Source organism: Cupressus sempervirens, chromosome 11, assembly GCF_028749045.1.
Source record: "Cupressus sempervirens isolate cs-2001-9-10 chromosome 11, ASM2874904v1, whole genome shotgun sequence".
NCBI classification, from domain to species: domain Eukaryota; kingdom Viridiplantae; phylum Streptophyta; class Pinopsida; order Cupressales; family Cupressaceae; genus Cupressus; species Cupressus sempervirens.
In genome coordinates, this window is record NC_143128.1 from 380721770 (window position 1) to 380746700 (window position 24931).

A 24931-nucleotide genomic window follows, 5' to 3' on the forward strand; every position below is an offset into this window, starting at 1 on the left:
AAATCTCAATTTCATGAAATATTCAACATTTTCAAAATAAATGCAAACTTACTATGATCGTGTGATTTAGTTAGTTTTGAGGTTCTTCTCATATAAGTCCCGAAGTCGATTCTTAAGTTGATGATTAGTTAGTTGAGAATTTGAGGTGCTTCCCATATCAGTTCGTGGATTCTTGATGTAGTAAGTTAAGAAATTTGGATTCTTCCTATCTAAGTCCCGAGGTTGATTCTCTCAAAGTCCCGAGGTTGATTCTCTCATTTACAATGATAATGAATTACAGACAACCAAAATAATCTTGAAAAAACAAATTTAATATTCTTAAAATTAATATAAAATTTGAAAACTTAAAACAGATACTATCCACCAATTTTAAAATTAATATAAAACTTAATATGATTAGATAACAAAATTAATTAAAGAGTCTTCGCATATACCTGTCTAAATTGATTAAATAATATAATAATAATACTAATTTATTTATTACAATTAGAGAATTAGAGTATTCTAAAATTATTTTAAGACAGGAAATAAATTCTTAACCTGAATCAGTTGTAATAAACGAGGCGGTTAAGGTTTTTTTAAAAAAGATTTGCTAGCTCTCAAACACTTGAGTTTCTCTATTCTTCTTATCTTTCGCTTTGCATTTTTTTGTGGCGGAGGAAGAAAAAGTGTGGGGAAGTGTGGAGTGCAATATATAATGGGGATGCCCTATTTTCTGTTCTTTCAGTTGCTTGATTCAAATTAAGATTAGAGCTTTACCGCTGTCAAGGGATTCATTTTGCTTTACGCAAACAGAGTTCCAAACCAGTTCACAGGTGAGTTATTACATTGTACATGCGAAAAATCTGTTCCAACGCTACAATCTGTTTTGATGGAGGTGCCACCCATATTCAAACTAAAGCTGACGATCAATAAACGCTGACATGGGGAGTACGAAGAATCGATTTTAGGTTAGGGTTTGAGTTTACAACTCAGGGCGGCTGTCTTAGGCTGTGTATGTTAGCAATAAGAGGAGTGGAATGATCTGAGTGGAGATGGATATGGAAATAGAAAGCTCAGGGAGGTCGGTAGATCGATCGAGGGAGCTTTCAATAAAGAAGCCCCGCATGACAGTAGCCGTTGGGGATGATGGGGATAAGGAGAGGGATAGAGGGTTTCAGCGGTATGCGGAGCGGGAACGTTCACTGGAGAGGCCGCTTGGCCAGAGGGGCAGCCCAATGATGGAGAGGATGCGGGCCATTGAAAGAGAAAGGGAAAGAGAAAGGGACAGGGAGAGCGACAAGGGAAGCAGGATTATTGAGGATGATAAGAACGTGGAGAGAGAAAGAGAGGATACCACCACCACCACTACCACTACCACTGGTTCCAGAGGAGGCGGAAGTCAGCACGAACTGGTCAGCCAGTATAAGACAGCCCTGGCCGAGCTCACATTCAACTCCAAGCCCATCATTACCAACTTGACAATAATTGCTGGAGAAAATAGTCATGCTGCAAAAGGCATTGCTGCCACTGTTTGCTCTCACATCCTCGAGGTGATCATCTTTATTTGTTTTGCCCCACTTCTATTGTTTTTTATTCACTTTTCCTTTCAAATACTGTATCTTCTACGAGCTCCTTTTCGTGCCAATTTTTGTCAGTTTGTTCTAGAGTGTTCCGGAGCAACTGTGTAAATTCGTAACGGTTGTATGAGAAAAACATCAGTACTTAGCAACCATCAATCGACAGAATTTAGAAAGTGAAAACTATTGCAACATGATAAATAAGTATGTTAAGAAATGTACGATGTAGAATTTATTTTGGAAAAATTAAAAACTTTGGGAAATAATATATTAATTGGTTATTATAGCTCTTTTGTTGAACTTTTGGATTGATGCAGTTTGTTGGGTTAGTTTCAAGAATAACTCCTCACATGTTGATCTGTATAATTTGAAAATTGTGAATTGAAAATTTTAACATAAAGTTAATACACATGTAATTTGAAGTCACATATTGCACACGACATTTGCATATAAAATCAATACAGATGTAATGTGAAGTCAGATATTGCATACACATTTTGATTATGTTTGCAATGTTTATTGATTGTTAGATTTCTCAGAGTCGAAATACTCTACAGAAAGAAACTGTAATGATAAGTATTATGAGAATATCCGTTTTTACAAAAGAATTGATGCTGTAGATGGTTGTGTGGGGCCGTACGAAGGTTCTCACAATCATGAAAGATCTACATCAATAATTATAGTTGGCATTGAGCTCTTGATTTGGTTGAATTAGAGCCACAAACACATCCTTCAATGTTGAGCAAGGAGCTGCCACTAAGTGCCAAGTTGAGAACCTGTTGCCTAGTTTTCATCAGACTCGCATAGAGGAAGATACCAGATGTTGTAATATGGAATTCATGATTTATGATGATTATTTTTAAAGGCAATCATCATAATTTCATAACAGTTGACAGCTAACTATTGTATCAAGATTTCACACGATTATGTTATTTTGTACTCAATTTGTATTCAAATGAATCTAAGTTAATAAAAAATGTGTTTGAACTTATCTACGGACTCATTATTTTGTCTTTGAACTGTTTGGAAATTGAGAATTTAAAGAAATTTTAGCAATTTATTAAGTTGCGGAGTTGCAAATTTTGGGCCAAGTTCTTGGGGAGTCTGAGTTTGCCATCTATGCTATATCATAGTAGTATTTTTACTTTTTTAAACTATAAGTATATATCAATACCATACTATTCATGCCATATTAATAGGGAAAATAATATTGATGGTATTACTATCTTTTTCTAGATGTGAACCAAAGGAATTACAGTAACTAATATTTATGTTAAAAAACATAGATAAAATGCTAAGCCCAACCTTTAATCACCATTTAGTGGCATATTATAACCGATAGGCTAAACGATGAGTGGAAGATTGAAGAATATATCTTGCTAGTTCGAGCTGGAATTATCTGTCAATGCATAGCATTACAAGCTTTGTTTAAACCTGTATTTTGCTTCTTTGGGTGTGAAATAACATGACTCTAGTCGCAATACTAAGTCAATTAAATGGACAAAATCCTGCTTGAGCAGAAGCTGTGTGGTGTTTGAAGGTGATCATGACTTTTTCAAATCCTGTCCATTATCACTGGTTTTTCTTCGGACTTCCCTCGCTCAGAAAATAAAACTACTAATGTTAAGGTCCTTTACAGTCCTATTCATGACCAAAAAACTTCAGAAATTTATGTTTGTTTCTGCAGTCACCCATGTTTTGCTGTCAAATTGCCATGTTAGTGCTGGAATTGGTTGTGTTTGACTGATGAGTAGTGGAATCATTACCAGTGGGAAAAATCAAACCTTGGTTGAATTTAAAGGCTGTTTGAAGTAGGATCAGAGTCCAGGACGTTTCACATGTGGAATTTGCTTGCATAACTTTTGATTTGACACTACAGCTCCTGATGTTTTAGTTTCAAAAATTGATATTGAATTAGCACACTGTTCCAAATTTGCAATGTCTTGTTTTATGTGGTATTTTGAAAATATTTTTTGCTTTCAGAATGGAAATATTTATATATTTTTGTATGAATGTACCCAAAATATATCTAAATGCCCAAAGTATTTTGCTGTACTGGCATACCATATCCACATACATGTACAATTCTGATTTTGATACAGCAACTTAGATGAGATACATTTTTTGCTGTTGATCTTTTTCAATTTTGATTGAAAAGTTGTTTTGAATGTTTGTTTAATATTTATTTAGATAAATCTTTTGAAGATTTCATATGTAATTAAGGAGAGTGTAATTTAATCCAGAGCTCATTATATTGTCAATATTGCCACTATTTTTTTCACCAAAGGATATCATGATATTTGTTTTGCATTTGTTTTCAGTTTATATTCTCATTTTGATTGCAAAAGCGAAGATTGCTTCTGTTTGCATGATAAAATAACCTCTAAATTTTAGGTGCTTTTTAATGATTTAGCTGAGGATTGTTAATGGGCTCCCCTCCCATTACATCATGTAGGGTTATTGCTGGACTTACAATTCTTTCTATCTGCATTCCTATGACATGAATGCCTTATCTGCCATCTTCTTTTTCTAATGTTCCTCTAGCTTGAATGCCATGCTCCTTATATCCACCTGCATGATATTTTCTCTTTTTGTGCTCCGCATGTGCTTCTTTCTATTTCTTCTGCACTACTCTGACCGAAACACTGCTGCTCCTATCTCCTACAGGACAGCCTTCTCCATTTCTCTTCATCCTCTCTTTCTCCAGTGCTGCCAGCAGGTCTACTGCATACTCTTCAACTGAAGTGGGACTCCCATTTTAACAAGCTGTTCTTGCATTATGATGTCTTTGAAGAGAAACGAGCCCTAGTCTTCAATATGACCAAAAGTCTGTTGATGATCACTGGGTGTTAGGTGTTATGATTAGTTCTTTGTACATAGTTCCTGTCTAACCATATCAAGCTACAATATGTTTGAATCCTTGGAATAAAATAGATATAGCCCTATCTTCTTTTAGTATGTATATTTTATTTTAGGTTAAAGAAAATAATTATAAGACAGGGGCTAGATGATACAAGGTTTTCATTGGTAGCATAATAATCTGTTAAGGCTAGGGTCAAGGAGTAACTTCTAATTATGTATATTACTATATTTTGTTGCTGACAATAAACTCGAGTAGAGGGATTTTGTTTGTTATAGTGATGTATTTATTCCTATATTAGTTTCTTCATGCAACTTTGATAACCATAGTTCGAAAACTCGCCAAAGCCAAAAACTCGCCAAGGTTTGGAAAATAAATTCGAGGATAACTTGGCCAGTTTTCAGCAAAAACTTGGTACCTTAAAAAATTGCTTAAATTTAATTAGAAATGCATTTTTTTTGCAAAATTCAATGAGAAGATACATCCAATGAGTCAATAAATGAGAACACAAAACAAACAAGTGTAGTCTGGATATATTTAAATACAAATTGGGTACAAAATCAGTCTCCTAAGGAAGGCTCATGGCTGGAAGCAAAATAGTAAATAATTTAGGTAAAGCTAAAAGTAAATACATTAGTCCGATTACATCTTCCTCTTCTCAGTTCTAATAAAAACTAAGGGAGAGGTAGAACTAGAGTGTCTAATCTTAGAAGTCTGCATTGGCTAGGATTGCCTTCTTGCTTGTTATGTGTAAGGCTTGTTGTCAATCCTAGATATAGCTCTGCCTCTAGCTTCTCATGGCACTAGCAGCGACTATTCATTCAACTCAATGTCATCCAGCATTAAACCAAATCCACGCCTTCCTCCATAGCCTGCCTCTTCAAATCATTGATGTCATCCTCTTCAAAAACTCTGCGCCAAACCCCCGCCAATGTGCTTCAAACCTGCCTCAAGTCCGCTTCAAATCGATCGAAATCAGTTTGCAAGTGTTTCAAAGACCTTCCCCATCAGCAAAATACAAGTGAAGAAATGAGAAATGAAACTGATTTGGGCCGGTTTTTGCCTTTAACTGCTGTTATTAAACTACGACCAAGTTTTTAACAAAAACTCAGCAAGTTCTTGCCAAAAATTCTGCAAGTTTTTGGTGCCAGTAAAAGTCATAAAAACTCGCCAGGCCAGAAAACCTAGCCAGTTTTTGCAACTCGGACAGTACTCTGCCAGTAGTCCATCTATGTTGATAACTATTACATATGAAAAATTACTTGGGTAGAAATCACAAATGGGGAGTTTAATGGTCATGCTTGTTTACTAGTTAATAAAGTTGCTTTGCATGTTATGCAATGCATTTGATAATTTTTGTGTTTAAAGAGCCCATAATGCCTATTAGTTTAATGATATATTATCTAAGTTTTTTTGTGTTCTTCTCTTTGCCTGCAGCATGAATTTTGTCAATGTTTCAAACACTATGGTACAAGAAATATGGCAATCAACTGAATGAATGACATGTTGGTTGATGTTCTATTCCTGTGTCCTGTTTAAGCGTAGGAATACCATAATTCATATGAGTTGATCTCAATAATCTCAGTTGCTTGCTTTCTAGTGTGCCAAGTATACATTTTTTTAAAAGCCAGGGACTTGTAGTGTTATGGAACTTCTTCAATTTGTTGATATGGTGGATGAGCATCATGCATGGAATTCCATAATCATACTCTGCTAATCTCCAGACAAAATACACTAAAGACAAAATCAAGGGACAGGCTAATCTCTAGACAAAATGCACAAAAGACAAAACAAAGTCCAACTTTTTTTTTCCAGATTCATGAAAATGTAGTGATTTTTTCCATTTTTTTGTTGTTTTCGACTACAAACTATGCAGATCATGAAGATCAAATGCTGAAATTTTCGGGAAAATCCATGATGTTTTTGATTTTTTGAAAATTGGTCAAATGTATAGTTTGTAGGGAGGATAGCCGCATCCCTCGTGCAATACAACTATTAGTTTATTCTTAATATTAAATAGGCTTTATTATTTGTCTAATCTCAATTTTTGTTCAGACTTTTCAACTTGAGGAAAATAACATCTAATGTATTTTTTTCATGATAATGGGGGTTGGTGTCTCTAACATTCATTGCATTGGTATCCTCTTGCTTTTTTTGGATGCCTAGTACTTTCTCTTAAGTTTATTGATTGAGGCATGCCTGCCTCTGAATGTGGGATTGGATAAGCATACTCGGGCAACAGAAGTATATGTTTATTGATATTCTGTAAAATTAAATAGACTTTACCATTGGTCCAATCTCAATTTTCGTTCAGACTTTTCAGCTTGAGGGAATTAACATCTGATGTATTTTTTAATGATAATGGGGTCAGCGTCTCTAACATTGATTCCATTGGTATCCTCTTGCTCTTTTTGGGTGCCTAATGTTTTTCTTTTGAATTTCTGGATTGAGGCATGCGTGTCTCTGAATGTGGAAGATAAAGGCAAACTATATAAAGCTTATCTGTTATATTTCTATTACTTTTTGATTACAATTTGATTTTTGTCATTGGTGTAGGTTGGACTTTATATCTAAGTTACCAGTTCGAGTTTGGTTCTAAGTTCGGGTTCAAAGAACTGGTTTGCCGTATGGCAAAAATTTGGAAAGGGGTTTGTGTTTGTGAAGCATGCGTTAAAATTAGAATGTCACTAGTATCATAAATCATATGATTTAAAAGACTCAAAACATTAAAATTAAAATATAACAGCAAGTTCAAATATCATTGTTTCAAGTTCAACTAAGGATGTCAAAGCTCTATTAAATTTGTCAATAAAAAACTGTCAATTTATTGACATCCATGGGCCCCAGTTCCTCGAAGTTCGAACAAAATTCACCTGGGTTCGATCTGTTTAAGCCTGGTTTGCTTGGGTTCCATTTTCCAGCCTGCCTGCCTGTTTGAACTGGGGCCCTGGAATTTGAACCCTGCCTGGACCATCAGGTGAACTGGACCAGGACCAGGTACCCGTTTGTACCCAGGCTGGTCTGGTGTGGTCTAGGGGTGAACCAGGGTAACTTAGCTTTATATATAACAGCTATTAACATAAAAGGATCTTGGATACATCTTGATAGGGTTAACAAAGCAGGTGCAAGTTAAAGTTATTGAGCTTTGAGGGAGCCCAACTCGAGATATATATCTATATATTAGACAATGTTTGTAAAATTTAGTTTTGATAGTTTGATACATCATTACAAGATCGTTCAAGTTTTTTTCTTTCTCACTGCTTGTAGTTGTCTTTTTATGTAAAGTGAAGAGTATTTACTCATTAAGAGCAACCTGCCACTTGTTTCTCCTCTGTCTATAAGCATTACCGGAGACCTTGTGAGTGTTTAGGCAGGGAAAGGTATTGATGCATTTAAATATTTCTGATTCTTCATAATAATTGCAAAGAAAATAGGCTGTCAGCTATCACAGTTCTTTTGTATATGAATTTTATGGTGCTATTTTGGGGAAAATAACGAGTCCTATTGGGATGTGGGCCATAAATTTGACAATGGTGAATGCTAATAAGCAAGCATTTGGGGGAAAAACCTTGTATTGTTTTTTTGTCTTTTAAAAGACAACTTCCCTAGTAACTTTAAGTGTAGAAATACACATAATTTGACCAGCAGATTTGTTTTAAAATAATGCACCGTCCTTGATATTTTTTCATTAATCTTAATCAATTTTTGAAGGATGCTCTAGTCCATACAGTGCTAGACATGAGGGGAAATTCAAATCACTATAGTCCTCAATCCGCATTTGGATGCCCCGTACTCTCAATTATGAATTTTTTGATTTGCTTAAACTTTCACCTGAATTTTATGATTGTCAGAATATAAAAGCTTTGACCACTTTAGCCTACCAATTTCCCAAAAAAAGATTGGTTTAGTTCACTAAAATAATTGAAAGATAAAATCTAAAAGAGAATCGAAGTATAATATATAACTGCATATTGTACGAAATAAGTAAAAATATGCAAAATATCCAGGCATCTTGGAAATCATCTATGGATGTAGATCATTCCATTGTCACTGCTAGGATGTTCTATTTATCATAGCTTGGTCAATCATTTTTGGTTGTAAACATGTAATAGAACTCTCAGTTGCTTGCTTTTAAATAGTTATCTACTGTAGGACATGTGGGACAAGCTAAGCATGCACCAAAATGAGAACTCAAGGGTCCCTCATTGAAATGAGCCCTTCTTATTGCCATTTTAGGGCAAGAAGCATGCCTACATCAGGAATGGAAGATACTTAAATTGACAAATAAAATATTTTTATTTAAAAAATTTGTCCAGCTTTTCAAATTGCAGAATATCTAGCAAAGTGATTGGAAAGTAGAAGACCATTGGAGTAACTTGTGACATATGAAGCTGGGTGGAGATATTTTGTATTAAAATGACCACCATACTTGAGCAATCCTCTATTTAAGTTTGTGCTCATGTAGTTTTCGTGATGAACCAGGATCACAAGTGAGGTTTTGCTTGAGCATCTGCTGGGACAGTAATTTGTCTTCAATTTTACTGCTTCAGGTTGAGATATCCTGTCACCAAGAGAAGTAAATTGACTTTGAGCATTCAAAATTAGCAGGCATTTAGTTGACATAGATAAATTTGCAGGCCAAATTTATTTGCACCCTTACAAAATTTGGGTCTTGAGGAAGAGTGGATGTAAACATGGCTGCATGTATTCTTACCGCGACATGGAAAGTTGGGATGTTTAGAACCTTCTTGATGAAGGTTTATGAATATATGATCACCCTCAGTTGGAGCATGGTGGACATTTAAAAAATATGACATGAATGTCAAAATTTGCAAAAATTATGCATAAAATTTTCATATTCAGGTATAAATGAGACAGCAGAGTCAAGTTCCCTCAAAAAAGTGATTATGCTTTGCTTCTTGTTTAATAGTCTTTTCCAATACGTACAGTTATTAGAAGTGGATTTGTTTACTCTGAACTTTTGATGCATGTTTTGATGCAGCTTGTCTAATCACTTTTAGATGTTTGAAAATAAGTTGCAGTACTTGTTACAGAAGCTAGGTTTTACTTTATTTGCTAATTGTCATATTTTTTGTTTCCATGATTTATCAAGGAAAATCAACTTGCTTCTCCTTTTCCTTGGCTCTGATATCATGGGTTTTTTTTTATAGGTTCCAAACGAGCAGAAACTGCCATCACTCTATCTTTTAGATAGTATTGTAAAAAACATTGGGGGAGACTATGTCAAGTATTTTGCAGCAAGATTACCTGAGGTGAGATTGTAGGACCTTATATGGTTTTGCATATTGATTTTATTCTTACCATATATCTTTTTAATGCATCTGAGTGCTACTAAACATTATTTTTGAGTCTTGACTTGTAAGCTTTGCTGCTTTCATTATTACTGTACTCTGTCACTTATTGTTTTCCAGTGTTGCTCCAGTTATTGCTACACTAAATTTTTTTCCTTCATTTTTTCATCTTTAGTTTAATTGGCATATTGTCTAAAGTTTGTGTAGCTGTATCTTATACTGCAAACTTTTACTTTAATTGAAATTCTGTTTTTGCATTTTGTTCAAGGTATTTTGCAAGGCATACAAACAGGTTGATCCAGTGACACATCCAGGCATGCAACATCTATTTCGAACATGGAAAGGAGTGTTTCCACCGGCACCACTCCATTTTATTGAGGAAGAGCTTCGGTTCCCTTCCATGAATGGTTCATCTTCTGGCACTACAACCCCTAGATCCTCTGATACTCAATCTCAACGTCCAGGGCACAGCATCCATGTAAATCCAAAATATTTAGAGGCACGGGAAAGGCTTCAACAATCAAACAAAGTAAGGACACAAACTATTGATGATGAAATTGTTGATATCTATACTTCACTTAAATTGTGCTCTTCTATGAGTTGGAAGCGCATGTTTTTTTTCCAATTTTACTGATGATTTTTTTTGTAGTGTTTCTGATAATTGTTTTGTGATATTTTACTTGTATGCTCATAAATTACTTATGCTTTGTGCTCATTGCTGAAATCTACTTGTTTTTTAGGCAGAGCGGTTAAATTCTGAGAACTCTGGAGATGAACCCCTTCATGAGTCAGATAGATCAGAAAGACTGGACAGAAACATGCACACAAGTCCAAAAGGATGGCCTGAAGCTCCTATCAAAAGACCTGTATGTCTTGGTTTTCTTTGTTCTTATTAGATGCTCATTTTAAAGCTAATATTGTTTTTTTAGATTAGTAAGAGGCTGAAGCCAAGATTAAGTATTATTGTATTTTGTAATTTATTATTTTTATTATCATTATTATTTATTAATCTCGAGTAGATTTGAACCCAAGACCTCCCAGATAAGAGGCTCACAAATTTTCATTGTGTTGTAGGCTCTCTTGCCTTTAAAGCTAATATTTTTATTGTATATGTTAGTGGTTAAGTTTTTCATGCTAGCCATTTATAAGACTACGATTAGCTTGTTACTTGTATACAATACAAGTGAACAGTTCCTGTAGGCTTTACTTTTCCAAAGTTGTACCTAACTTATTTTTCTTGATTTGCGAGACACAATAGTTGTTAGTTGTGTCTCATTGTTTCTTGCTTTTTTGAAACTCAAGCATGCTTACTTGGATTTGTAATTGCTTCATTTCTTTTGAGTATCCATTAAAATTATAATGCATAATTATTCAAACTCATGTTTCTAGAAATGCTTTCAGGGATTCACTGCAAGCTATCCAAAGTGATAGCTGAATGCTATTGCTAGTGAATTGCGATTTCGTACTCAACTTTGCTTAGGTTGTACACTTGGGAAATAAAATACGGATCTGCATCTTGACTAAATTAAACTAATCATAATGAATTGTTTGTGCACGAATCTTCTTGTATAGCTCCCAACAGAGTTAACGCAAATGCATCTTATCCTAAAGTTGTCATTGCTTGTTATACAAATGCCATGATTATTCATTTTGCTAGATATTTTCTATAAGCAATTGTTTTAAAATTGTCAAATGCAGAATATACAACGTCCACCTAGAGGAGATACTTTTGGTGAACCTGTCTATGCTCAGAAACCATCCACCGGCTATGCGGATTATGATTATGGTGTGGATCCTGTTCGTTCATCTGAATTGTTAATGGGAAGGCCGAATGAAAGGATTACAGAGAGGAATGATGGACTGGAGAGGCCTTGGTATGGGGAACGACTTGGGGAAACCCAAAGTAGTAATTCTGGTGGAACATATAGTCAAAGAAATGGATATGATTGGCAGAAGATGCCTGCACGTGGTCCTTTAATTGATGCTTATGGGAATATTAGGGGTCCTAAATTAGCAACTGGGCCCCAATCACATTCAACTGCTCCACATGACATTGCAAACAGAAGCAGTAGAGGGATGCCTAGGAACTGGCAAAATTCAGAGGAGGAAGAATACATGTGGGAGGACACAAGCACAAGATTAGCGGATGCTGGCAGGGGAAGTGACAAATTGAGGAAAGGTGATTGGTTTCCAGGAGACATTAACAAGCCACTTGGCTTAGGTAGAGGCAAAAGAATGGAACCAGAACCTGATCTTCCAGATGGTCATTGGCGCACAGTTGGGCCCTTGTCTCAAATGGATCAGCCAATGAGTGATGAAGGGCGAATTCCTCGAAGAGTATGTTTTATTTTAACTGCATAAGTTAATGAATTTTGTTATTTTTTATGTGTATGGTTGATGGTGGTTGGATAGTATGCTAATTTAATATGAGAATAGCTGGTTCATTCAAATATGCAAAGAAAAATGTCAGGAGAGTAAATGACTACTTATAGGGGGTCATCTTGAGATGACTTGAAAATTCACGGGTCAGTGCAACAAGAATTAAATTTTCAATTGATAACTGCTAAAAAAAGTTTAGCATTATTTATCATTTTATTTGAGTAAATCTCACATAGGTCAGAATTTTGAGATGACAATAACTTCTCATGATTTACATCGTCCATAGGCTTTGCCAATAGGGTAAGGAGGCTAGAGGTTGAAGAACCTGAAGCAGTGGATTATATTCATTCACTTTTCCATCCCTAATAAGAAATGTTTAGAGGTGCTTGTATGCTAAGTGGTTCTCTTGCCTTATATTATAAATAAACTAGTTTAGGAAAAATATAATCAGAGTAAATGAAGTTAAAGAAAAAGCAAATAGATCAAACCCCTGATGAATTAAACTTCCAATTAATTCAAATTGACATGGATCATTTGATGCTTGATAGCTAGTGACACGAAGAATTGTATAATGTCCCCACTGTATTATCTTTGCGGTTATTAACTCTGTATAGGCCATGGATGGCAGAACTTTGAGTATGGGTGCTAACTAGGAAACTTATAGGCACCATTGGTTACTCTAGATCCAATGTCAATTGCTTGTCACCTGAAAATTTACTTGCATTATTTTTTGGTTTGGTAAACTGTGTCTGAATTGAATTGTTCATCATGCCATGATGGGATGAAATGTATTGATATTTGTTAGGGTTCATTTTGTTTGATTCAGGAATTAGATGATCGTCTTGCATCTCCTCTTTTGCATCATGATGTTGGTGCTCGTAGTAGTAGAGAGGCATCTGTGGAAGGCTCATTTCTAGCCAGGACAGCTCAGAATTCATTAGTTCATCGATCCCTACCAGGATGGACCAAGCAAAATATTACTCCCTCTGCACATTCAAGGCCTAGAGTGCTTCCGATGGATATTCAGAGCAGCTTGCCTTCTATAAATGCAGTGCAATCTGAGGGACATGCCATCTCCTCATTCAGTGGCAGCATGCTAACAGGTATTGAACCATCTCCAGAGACTAGACTGGGTCTTCGAACAAGTAATGGAATTGGGACCGGACCTCCAAGCTTTGGACCTCTTCCTCCTGTGACACCACTATCAACTGGCCTGTCTTCTCGACAGCGTCAATCTCCCAGACCTCCTTCTCCATCCGCGCTGCTACCTGTGCAACAGCTACCTGGATCACCTACATCTTTGTCCCGCCAACAGTCTGCACAACCTGTGCCACACCAGCAGCAGATTAATTTAACTAGAGCAGGGCATCTACAAGTTAAAACTCAAACCTCACAGCCATTACCATTTCTTCAGCAATCTCACGTGCCACTGTCCCAAATGCAGCAAGTACTTCAGCCACAAAATATATCAGATTCTTCAAACCAGTTGCCACATGGTTATGTTCAGTCTGGCTCTTCGTTGCAGCAGCTACAAATGGGCCAGGAAATTCAGATACCACCGCAATTCCAGAACCGGCCTTCTGGAATGCTGCCTCAGCAAGGCCAGTCATTGCAATTTCTACAGCAGGCTCCAGGAGAGCCACCATTGCTGCCTGTCCGATCAGTTTCCTTACCACAACCATTGGTTCCATCTCATCCACTGCAACAACCAGACTTGAAAAGTACCCCACAGCCACCACCTCCAAGTTATGGACCACCTCAAACTCCAGGATATGCTGCAAATGGATATCCCACAAATGCAAATTCATCTTTGCAAGGACAGACAGAAAAGCTGCTTGAAGTCATTCTTAATAGTGGTCTTTTGCCTCCTAGTGCAATCCAGGCTGGTTCTACTCCTAAAATTAATTCATCGAGTGGATACACTGGGTTTTCAGAATTTGGAAAAACTCAGCCTCCATTGCATATTCAGCCACCTCTACCCAGTGGTCCTCCTCCAGCACAGTTCTCAGCAGCAACTACAGTCTCATCATCATTGCCTCCTGTTGTATCTTTGCCCACTCCAACGCCTGCCTCCTCTCTTCCAGGCCCATCTGCAGTACTAATTCCACTTTCTTTAAACAATTTACAATTGCTGCATTCACAGCCTGCAAGGCCGGTGCAACCACCTCTTCCTCCTGGTCCACCACCTGCCTCATCATTGGTAGGATCAAGTTCACAAGCAACCAGTTCAGTTGCTCCTCCACGACCATCAATGCTACCAGTTTCAAATTTGCTAAACTCGCTTATGGCCAAGGGCATAATTTCTGCCCCTACTGAATCAACCTCCCTTCCAACTTCATTACCTGCTACAACTTTGATGCCAGATCAACTCAATAATTGTAGTACAGTAGTTGCCTCGACCAGCAATTTGCAAGCTTCTGTTAGTGTGCCTGTTGCTGAGGACAGTCATGTCTTAACTACAGTAGCAACACCTCCTTTAGAAACTTCTGTTGAAACATTAACTAGCATCGACCCAGTTGGAGTCGAGTTTAAGCGTGACAGAATTCTTGAGCGCCATGCATCTGTAATTAATGCATTATATGGTGACTTCCCTCAGCAGTGCACATCGTGTGGATTGCGATTTATGTCTCATGAAGAGCACAGCAAGCACATGGATTGGCATGCATCTAGAAATTGTGAGCCAAAAATGAAGATGTCTCATGGGTGGTTATCATGTCTGAACGATTGGGTCAGTGGAACTTGTCCATCAGTGACTGAGGTTGTTTCTTCTGTTTTTCCTTCAGAATTAAACAAAAAGTCGGAAGATAATGAAGAACCAGCAGTTCCATCTGATGAAAACCAGCTTATTTGCCCACTTTGTGAAGAGTTGTTTGAAGAATTCTATAGTCACGAAACTGATGAATGGATGTGCAAGGGAACTGTTTACTTGAATGTTCCGCCTGGTGGAAAAATTGAAGGCATGGACAGGTCTTTATTGGGTCCTATTGTTCATGAAAAGTGCAGGTCAGGATCTGCGGCAGTTGCATTAGGAGGTTTTGAAGAAAATGATGTGGTGAGATCCTAAGTTACTTTAATGCTTCTTGTGTAGAATCGATTAAATTTAAGGGCACAAGAAATGCTTAAAAGCTTTCTTTATTGTGTTAGTTTTGATAACCATGGATATTTTACATTTTTGATTGCTTGCTTTCAGATTAATTTTGATAGAAAACATCTTTTTTTTTAATGTTCCAAGCAGAAAACATCTCTTTAAAGCATCATACACACAGACTCTTCATGTTCTTTGAAAAAGATAAATTAGAGTATATATACAAGGTGCTACCTTGGAAAGTGTCTGGAGGGTTACCTTGGTTGGTATGGTTATATATGTTTGTAATGGGCTCTGCTTAGGTTCAAATTTACTCTGAACATAATCTGCTTGGATCTGTTATAAGCTAAGTTGCTGGTTTGGGTTCGGTTTCAAGTTCGAAGTTTGAGAACTGGTTCGCAAGTTCCTCAAAATTTTGGAAAGGGGTTTGGGTTTGTTAGTACAAAAAATGTGATATATATATATGAAGCATGAGTTAAAATTAGAATGTACCATAGTAGCATAAACACATTTAAACAACAAAAACACCATAAACAGTTAAACTTGTAATCATAGTGATCATACCATCATATAGTTCAATCAACTTCAACATCAAAGATTCAAAACATTTGACAAAATAACCTGTTTGGAAACATAAAATGACAATGAGAGGCCACCAAAAGCAATTCATAACAACTTTTAGGGTTGTGGACACCAAAAAACATTTAATTTTTGCCCAAAAAGCACTTTCCATCCGTCCGTGGGGCCCAGTTCACTGTGTGTTCAAACACCATGGTAACTTAGGTTATAAGTAGCCTAGATTTGTATCAAGGGCTCATAAGTGCAGTAATAATATGAGATCTGAGATCCCATGCAGAATCCTGTTCAAAAATATGACAGTTAATAGAAAGCTAGCAGTTGGACTAGAGCTTGAAATAATGAATATGAGAGTAACTGAAATTTGAGTGAATTGATAACTTTGCAGAAATCTGAAAATATTATATTATCAGGACAAATTTAAACCTAATATATTATTTCCTTGAAACTCCACAGCGAACTGTCTAAATGATGAAATTTCAAATAATGCCTTATTTTTTCAGAACTTAGAATCATATCGATACTCTGTAGTGCTTCAGGTGAGCACACAAGATATGAGTATTTTATATATTTTTCTTATGAGTCGAAATGCATCAGTGCTAGCCAGGGCTTTGCTCTTGTGGCAAGTTAATATGAAGTGGTGGTTTCTGATCAAGGAAATGATATGTCATGTCCCTTATCAAGTGGTGGCAATGAGTTAGTCCTAATATACATCTGCAAATATATCAATCAGCTGACAAGTGGGAGGTATTTTCTGCAGTGTGTCAAACCATGATATTTTGTATCTGGATTCAACTGTGTAGTTTTTGAGTCAAACTCATTGACCCATATATAATGAGCTGTGTCACACACAAATTCAACTCATGAATGGAGCACCACGGCCCTCATTGCATCCACCTGTTGCTCAAAATGGTGAATCATCTAACTTATCAGGCCATTGCAGTACTACTCCAACTCAAGCACACTAAATGCGGAGTTTATCTCAAAATGAAAGCCCAGTTAGCTTGCTACTCAAATAAATGGGCTATTGTAGTTTGTATGGTTATACTGATTTTTGTGCCTTAATCTCAGAGTAGAAGTAATTTTTCTACACTACTATGGAAAGGAAACTTGACTAAATCCTCACAAAGCTGCTGAGTCATATTGTGATGAAACTCTCATTATTTGCATCAAATTTTGAGGGAGGAATCTTTTAAAAGGGTTTAAGTTTGGGCTGGCTAATGACACTAGCTTCCAGTTTAATGATTGCTGCCATAATAAATAAGGAAGTAACTACCTTTTTTTTTGGTGTTCTTGTCTCTCAATATCTAATGGTATCATCTTCTGTAAGCAAGCTAGGGTAACTGTTGGGTTCTTCTGCAGTTCTATACCACCAATAACTGCGAATTCATGTACCACTTCCTTCTAGTCACTTCCAGCTGATATTGGTTGCATTTTCTCAAAAATCTCAACCGTGTGGATTATCCAGTAGCCTTCACATTTCTTTCACTCGGCAGTGGCCTAGTGATCATAAATAAAAAATAAGATGGTCTTTTTTTGCATTGTTCTACTTTAGAAATAAGGGAGGGTTAAGGGTTGGAAATCACAATACCCCGTGGGCTTATCTTTTGTTGTCACAAAGGATAATAAGGACATTGCCATCAAATTCCTGAGCATCTTTTAATTTGCAATGCCCAATAACAGTTCCACCTGCACATATGCTTTTTGTAAAATTGATTTTATGCTAAATAATTTCCACAGATGAGCTAATCTCGTCTCAGTTGAATTCTTTCAAAGTTTCTCAGAAGTTTAGTCACAATATACTGGTCTTTTGTAAACCAAGGAGACACAACTCTTAGCAAAGTCGATGACACATGCCAAGTCTACTACTACTTCTTTGGCTTGTTGAGTTGTGTGATTCATTGCGCGAGCTTACTTCATAAGCACCAAAACAAATATAGTAGTATGCATCAAATAGGCACATACCTTTCTATTGTCTCACTGCGTTATATTACAATGTTCTGATATTTATTAATTTTTGTCATGTCAATTTGAATGGTCATCCAGTGTGTTTTTTGGAAAACTAAAATATTGTTTGATATTGTTTGTCTAGTTTTACCTAGCAATTGTGAGAAATGGATTTGTTCTCACTGATGAATATGCCTATAAGATCTTACTAATGAGGAGACAAATTGATTTCATTTAGTGATTAACTTGGTCATAATTCTCAACTTTTTCTCTCCTCATACTTAGTCATTAGTTGTATGCTGGCTTGTAAAATTGTAGGGTAGTAGAGTGAATTTTCTTTTAACTATTTCTATAGGAGGGACTGGTAGAGCTTGTTCATCGAAGCCCTTGGTTGACTCTTTTCATGACCCCATCAAACTTGAGGATAGGAATCGTCTCAAGTAGATTCTGGTTGATACTGTTGCTTTGATTCTCTTGTTTTCCATGATTCCCATGTTTAGAGCTCCTCATGCTTAGGTTCTTTTACCTTACAAAAGAAATCCAAATGTTGTCCTGTCAATCAACCTCCCTCCACTGAACTTGGGTCCCTAACCTGATTTCATCTCTGCTGTCAGGTAAGGCATTTCATCCACTGACCACTTAAGTCTATACTTCAAATTATCTTTGGTGTGAGGACTGGGGAAAAATGCGTATCTGAATACAAGGCCAGGAGTTCAAGAAAATACAAGGCCAGGAGTTTATGAAAATATAAGGCCAGGAAAGTGATCTGAACTGAGGAGTGACAAATGCAACAATAATCTGAGCTATTATTCCCCATGCTAAGAACGTCTTAAAAATATAATACCAAGCAGAAATCACCAGCTAATCTGGTTTTCAGGAAAATTCAAGACCAGGAAAGTGAGCTCAACTGAGGAGTGACATATCCAAACAGTAATCTGAGCTATTATTCTCCATGCTAAGAACCTCTTAAAAATATAATACCAAGCAGAAATCACCAGCTAATCTGGTTTTCAGGAAACTGGATATGCTTTTGCAGAATACTGAACTGGGGAAGATTCGAATCAACTGATGATATCATAGTACAAATCTTCAAAAATTAAGCTTTTCCTCTGATATTGTCTAGCCAATAAAACAGCAAACTCCTCAAACACTGTCCCTTAAAGTTAAGGGGTCTTCTGAAAGTTACTCTCCCATTTTACCAGTTTTATCTTTTACATGTTGGGTCTTTCCTTCCCCTTTATTATTTGTGTATAATTCAGCAGAATTCTAAATTGAAGTTTATCTTATTTTGCTTAGAAGATATTCATTTTAGCACTAAAACAACAAACTCATGTTCTAGATCTCCTAAATTTCTAATACAATATACAGATTGAGCTTGAGCTCCTCTAGTTTATGTTATTGATTTTCCCTTGCAAGATTGATGCTGTTTCTTCCTTGCTGTAAATGTACTTGGTTCTTATGTATCATAGCATAAAATCTGCCAAATGAATGATTTAACATAATTACTTTAAACATTAATATATTTTCCTTTCATACCGGTGAATCTAGAGTTCCATTGGGACACATTGTCCCCAAAAAGCCTCATGGCTCTCGGATGGATATTTCTGGGATGTGGAGATTTGGGAAAATGTCTCCTTACCAATTTGGGATATTTCAAAGATGCCAAAGTTGGGGACTTTGAGGACTCCAATCATCTCTGAGGTGTCTGGGGGACTCCAAGGACTCTCCCAAAAGTCTTGGGGATGTTCCGGGGATTTCTTGTGGCTAGATTGCCAAAAAGGCATTTAAAAAAAATCAAATTTTTTGATCTCTCTGCTCACGGCTGAACCCTAAGGGCCTATGGGCCCTAACTAACCCACAAATGGCCTAAACACTCTCAAATTATCTATCCAACTTACAGAAATAAATCAATGAGAAGCTAATTGTGTGAATGTGAGTGAAGTGTAAGGTGAAAGAGTGAGTGAAGTGCAGGTGGGTTGAGGAGCAAGAACCATGTGGAGTCCAGGAGTTCTAGCGAGGAGTTTGGGGATAATTAGAGGCCTCAATTCTGATCATTTTTCTATTTTGAACAATTGTAATCATCATTGCCTTACAATTAATTGTAATAATGAAATCTTGAATATACTGTAAATTATGAATTTTGACATATTCATCATTCATTGTTAAATTGTAATGTTAACTCTAAAGTTTAGCAGTTTCTGAGTTCAATGAATTTGCGAAAGTTCTATTTGCAATTTTTATGCATCCTTTTATAACCATGTCCAAGCCAAGTGCCATGCTGCTGCCATCCTCCCACTTTACTTCAACCTAGGCCCTTGGTCCCGTCCCCATGCCCTGTGTGCTCTTTTCCGGAAACTCTGTGGAACTAATGCTTCTTAATATTGTTTGACTTTTGAAAGCTTTATCATGTCTTCATGACTGAAATCTTTCTATTATGTTTAGAATTGTTTTGTTTTTTAACATGCATACGTAAATAGGTTTTGCACAATGACCTTTTCGGCCTTTGATCTTTTGACTTGAAGGTTCACATAAGGATGGAGATGCCTACTTAATGGGTGAAGAGTTTTCTATTAAGTTACTTTTGGATGGAATGGGCTCTCTGACGAAATTTTAAAGAATTTCTATTCATGTTAATGCATGTCTTGCGTGACGGCACTTTCAACTCTCCTACCATGTAATTTACATGATTGCCAAGAAGTTTCAAGTGGTTTTTATGTATACCATTTTCTTTTTAGTGCTTGTTCATCTGCAGGTCCCACCAAGACTCAAGTTGCAACCTACCATAGATTTTTAAGGGAGAAAGCATGAACTGATGGCTATATGCTTTATTTCCTATGCAGGATGATGAGGATGATTTAGGATGTACAAGAAAAACGGTACAATATTAAATATAATGCAGGTGTAACGTCAATTTGTAGAAGTATTGGAATTGATTCACGAGGTTCCTGTCAAGAGGTTAAAAATGTACATGCTAACATTTCCTGCTTTTGTACATTTATGGGGAGAATGCTTCTCCCTGCCAAATTTTCCACAAGAAAGAAATGGATCAAGATTCAAGAGATTTCTATATGAGCCTTCTAATGTGTTTGTGCATCTCGTGGTGTATGCTTTTGTATTTTGTCTCCACAGTACATTTTAGAAATTGGTTTAATATATGGTTGGTTGGCTCTGGTGTTAACAAGATTTGGTTTTGCATAATTTAGATTGAATAAGGATGGATGGCTAGTTACATCTGGGGATTGACCCTAATTGCTACAGGGTACTTAACGCAATTCAAGATTTAATGTAAGTTTACATGAAACCTTGAACATTGTATAATTGTGAGGAACTTCCGGTGATTTCATCCAAATATATTGGAATATGAAGATGCGCCATATTAAAATAACTCAAGTATTCTGATGTGTTATTTTCAGCATGTTGAATTCTGACTACGCTGTTAGATGGTGGATTAAGATAAATGTTTTTAATCTTTATTATTCTGACCTTCGGTTATTATTAATCGTGCCTTGGAACTTGTACATTAATTGTGAACGGATTTTGTATCATCATCATTACTGAAGTATTTATTCAAGTTTTGAGCCCGTCAGAATTTGAATAATCTCATGTTGTAAATGTATGTTTTCAAGCTTTTATCAAAGTGCTGTTGGGGGATTTAACATATATTGGTTAACGTAAAAAATATCATCTCCATATTTGATAATTGGATGCCCCATTGAAGTCATATTGCATTTGTATCATTTAATGTCCCATTTATGCTGTATTAAATTATAAACAACTTGGCGGTGTTAGAGGTGGATTTTAAAGCGTAGCTTCTTAAACATGGCATGTTTGCTCAATTGTAGTCTCTATAGATTGTCCTTGTTCTCAAGTTACGCTGGAAAATGCACATTTGATTCTATGGCATTCACAATGGTGAAAGTTGGATGTAGTTATTTGTTTTCTGTATTAAGGTATCTAGCAGCAGGGGCGTAGTATTATTTTTCTGCGTAGTATTATTTTTCTTATGGTTAAATGATGCACGCTTCACAGAAATTTGTTAAATTCTTAAGGTTAAAGATATTGGTTGTTATTAACTTGTAAAAGCTTAAGGATATAAACCTAGTAAAAATGGAATTGAAGCTTTATTGTTTTTGTTTACAGCGTTAAGGATAAAAAATGTTTAAACTTATAGAAAAGCCGCAAATAAGGTTACTTTCAATTATATGGGATAACTGGCATAGCGTTGAACAAATAATGCCCGTTTATTATACGGGATAACTATCTGCGCGCATATATATTTTTTTCGATGAGCAGATAATTGAAGTTGGTCTATTGTAAGAGAGCTGTCATGTTTTTGTTTATTATTCTATTTTTGACAGTAAATTTGGCTACTTGAGGCAACTCTTTTTTAATTATTCAATTTTCAGAAGGAAATACCAATGAGGTTTTTGTAGGTAGAGTCGGTTGACACGCAAGTTAAAATATGTTAAATTGACAAATTATTAAATAAGATGGTTGAATGTTAGCGTCACCAAGCGAATATTATGAATTAGATTGTTATGATTATATTTTCTAGCCATTGCTTGGGCAGGGATGCATCTGTACTCGTTTGATTTTCCTGAGAAAACTAGCATTCTTAATGTTTTGTATTTTTCATGCTTTTACAAGAGATTTTTTTTTTAATGTTTGGGCGATGTGTGACAAATTTTTTAAATAGATGCATGAAATTTCTGCAACGATACTACGGCTATAACTACTGAATTTGATTGAGCTAAGATGATTAATAAACCTGAAAAGAGCGTAAACATATACATTTAATTAGTTTTTGATTTTCGTTGTGTTTCCTGAATTATTTGTTATTATTTCTTCAACCTTTTCACCTGCTTTCTACAAGTCTGCTTTCAACTTTTGTTCCTTTTCCTTCTTTTTAGTCACCTTGATTTATTACATTTTCTAATCTTTTAATTCTTTTTTGTTCTCCTTTTTGTCATCTTGGCTTCCCTTGGATAGTGTGCTCCTTTTCCTTCTCTCTAGTCACCTTGATTTATTACATTTTCTAATCTTTTAATTCTTATTTTTTTTCCTTTTTTGTCATCTTGATTTGCTACATTTTATAATCTTTCTATGTTACTCATTTTGATGATGGATCTATGAGAATGTAATTGTTCATGTAGTCACATCTAGAAGTTGTTTAAGACAAGATTTTTTAACTTACCAATTTATAAAAGGCAAATACAATCTTAGTTTAATTTTCTATTAGAACTAATGCAAAATGTGATTTGTGATGAGACCAAGCGATGCACAAAGGACAATCTACAGGCTTATTTAAACAACATGCATTTCTTAAATTAAATCTTAAATATGACTTAATGCAAATGTATTACATGGAATAGTCGTTTACAAGTAAATTGCAAACTTATGCTGAAAGTTATGACCAAAATGTGGCAACACATCATATTGGTTTGTACACAATTATTATTATAGAATATTATATCCTTTTAGTTTGAGCAATTTGCATGAATAATGAATCCATTACATTGGAGGTACAAAATAAGAACCAGTTGTAAATGACTTGTCTTGAATTGTCAACATTGTAACAATTACTCACGTGTGTTTTTAATGACCATAACTATACACAATTATGAGTTTGTTAAAATTGCTAATTATAGATGAAAGAATGCGAAGTCATGCATTGAACAATGCATACTCATGTATGATGACAAATTGTAAATGTCAATTTAATGTTGCATGATAATACCATTTGCAGTATCATGTGCAATGCTATATAGAGCAAGGTGCTTGCACAAGAGCAACACAGGAGGTTTTTTTAAGTTTTGCATTGCAGTGTGCAAGGTGCTATAGGCTTTTGAAGCTTGTTGATGGTACAACATGTTGCAAATCCTATAATATTCATCTAAGTGTTGTGTTAGTCAATGAAGGGATTAACTTGACATTGTGCCAAGATGCGAGTTTACAAAGGATGGCAATATAATCTTGAAATTCTTTGTTATCTGCCACCATGTGTAGACTAAGTCAAACGAAATAGATTGTCAAGCTCCTCTCTAAGTTTTTTTTCCTCATTGCTTTCATGTAGATATGCATGCAATGTTCTAGCTTCTTGTTTAGACTTGAAGAGTTCATATATCTTATCCTTTAGGGCCCGTTTGGTTGCAAGCGTAGGAATTGAGAATTAGAATAGAAAATTTGAATGAGAATGGAGAATGAAGAATAGGAATGGAAAACTGCAATCCAATCTTGTTTATCCCTTGTTTGGTTATGCAAGCTTAAATTGGAATAGGGTTAACTTGCAATTGGCGCCATTGGAAAATCGCTGAAATATTTGAAAATATTTCTGAAGATGCAATCCGCGCCATTGGAAAATCGTTGAAATATTTGAAAATATTGAAAACAGAGTTCCAGCGCTCACCCCAGGTCAAAGCAGATTTGAAAATTTAATCAAATTTGAGAAAGTTAAAATGAATGCAAGAATAGCAATTCTAATTACAGGTATTTTTTGGAATGGACAAAAGCTCATTTTGGGGCTAAAATGAGAATACGTTTTCCTATTCCCTATTCCTATTCCACTTACCAAACAAAGAATACAAATCATATTCTAATTTCCTATTCCTATTCCGGTTGTATTCCAGCAACCAAACGGGCCCTTAGGGCATTCTCTGCAACCTTCCTCCTTCCTTTGCTACTTTTCTTGCTTTTGTCTCTTGACCCATCCTGATGGACAAAGATTCGAATTCACTTTTAATATCCATCATATCCTTTATCAGCTACTCATTCTCTTGTGACAAAGCCCCCAAGATTTAAGATTCCTCATTTTCACTATTACTATATGTCGAAAAGGGTAGGTACTGGGTGGGGGAGGGGGTGAATAAGTACTAACAAACTTTTGCCAATTCAAGCCTTTAACCGTAAACATGAAATTGCAATTCATATTAATTGATAATGTTCATTCCTTCAGTATACGGATATGATATTGTAAATGATCTAAGGATCACTAATAGAGGGACACAAATATATGGTTTCAATTGTTCTGATTACTACTGTAGAAATATCGATATGATATTTATCCAATTCGATATGTATGCTTACGAATTTGGAGCCGATATTAATTTAAGGTAGAGATATACTGTTTCAGACTTATGTTATCGATTTGGAATGACTTGACAATATTTATTGTTTAGACCATAGATTGTATCGATGAAGGAAGGAGATCATTACC

The 24931-nt window shown here is 35.8% G+C and overlaps 1 protein-coding gene across 2 annotated transcripts; it reads left to right on the top strand.

Moving 5' to 3' along the window:
- Nucleotides 1–558: 558 nt before the first annotated feature.
- Nucleotides 559–20901, top strand: LOC149529638 (polyadenylation and cleavage factor homolog 4-like). Of its 2 annotated transcripts, XR_016359168.1 has the most exons (8): nt 559–1532; nt 9591–9692; nt 10000–10260; nt 10472–10597; nt 11430–12068; nt 12937–15162; nt 20241–20392; nt 20559–20901. XR_016359168.1 is itself a non-coding variant. In XM_089811499.1 (7 exons), exons 1-7 carry the CDS (start codon nt 1035–1037, stop codon nt 20604–20606), a joined length of 3900 nt encoding a protein of 1299 aa, XP_089667625.1. In that variant the 5' UTR covers nt 559–1034; the 3' UTR covers nt 20607–20901. The 2 variants fall into 2 exon arrangements, 1 of the variants encoding a protein (XP_089667625.1); XM_089811499.1 differs by lacking the exon at nt 20241–20392.
- The last annotated feature ends 4030 nt before the right edge of the window (nt 20902–24931 follow it).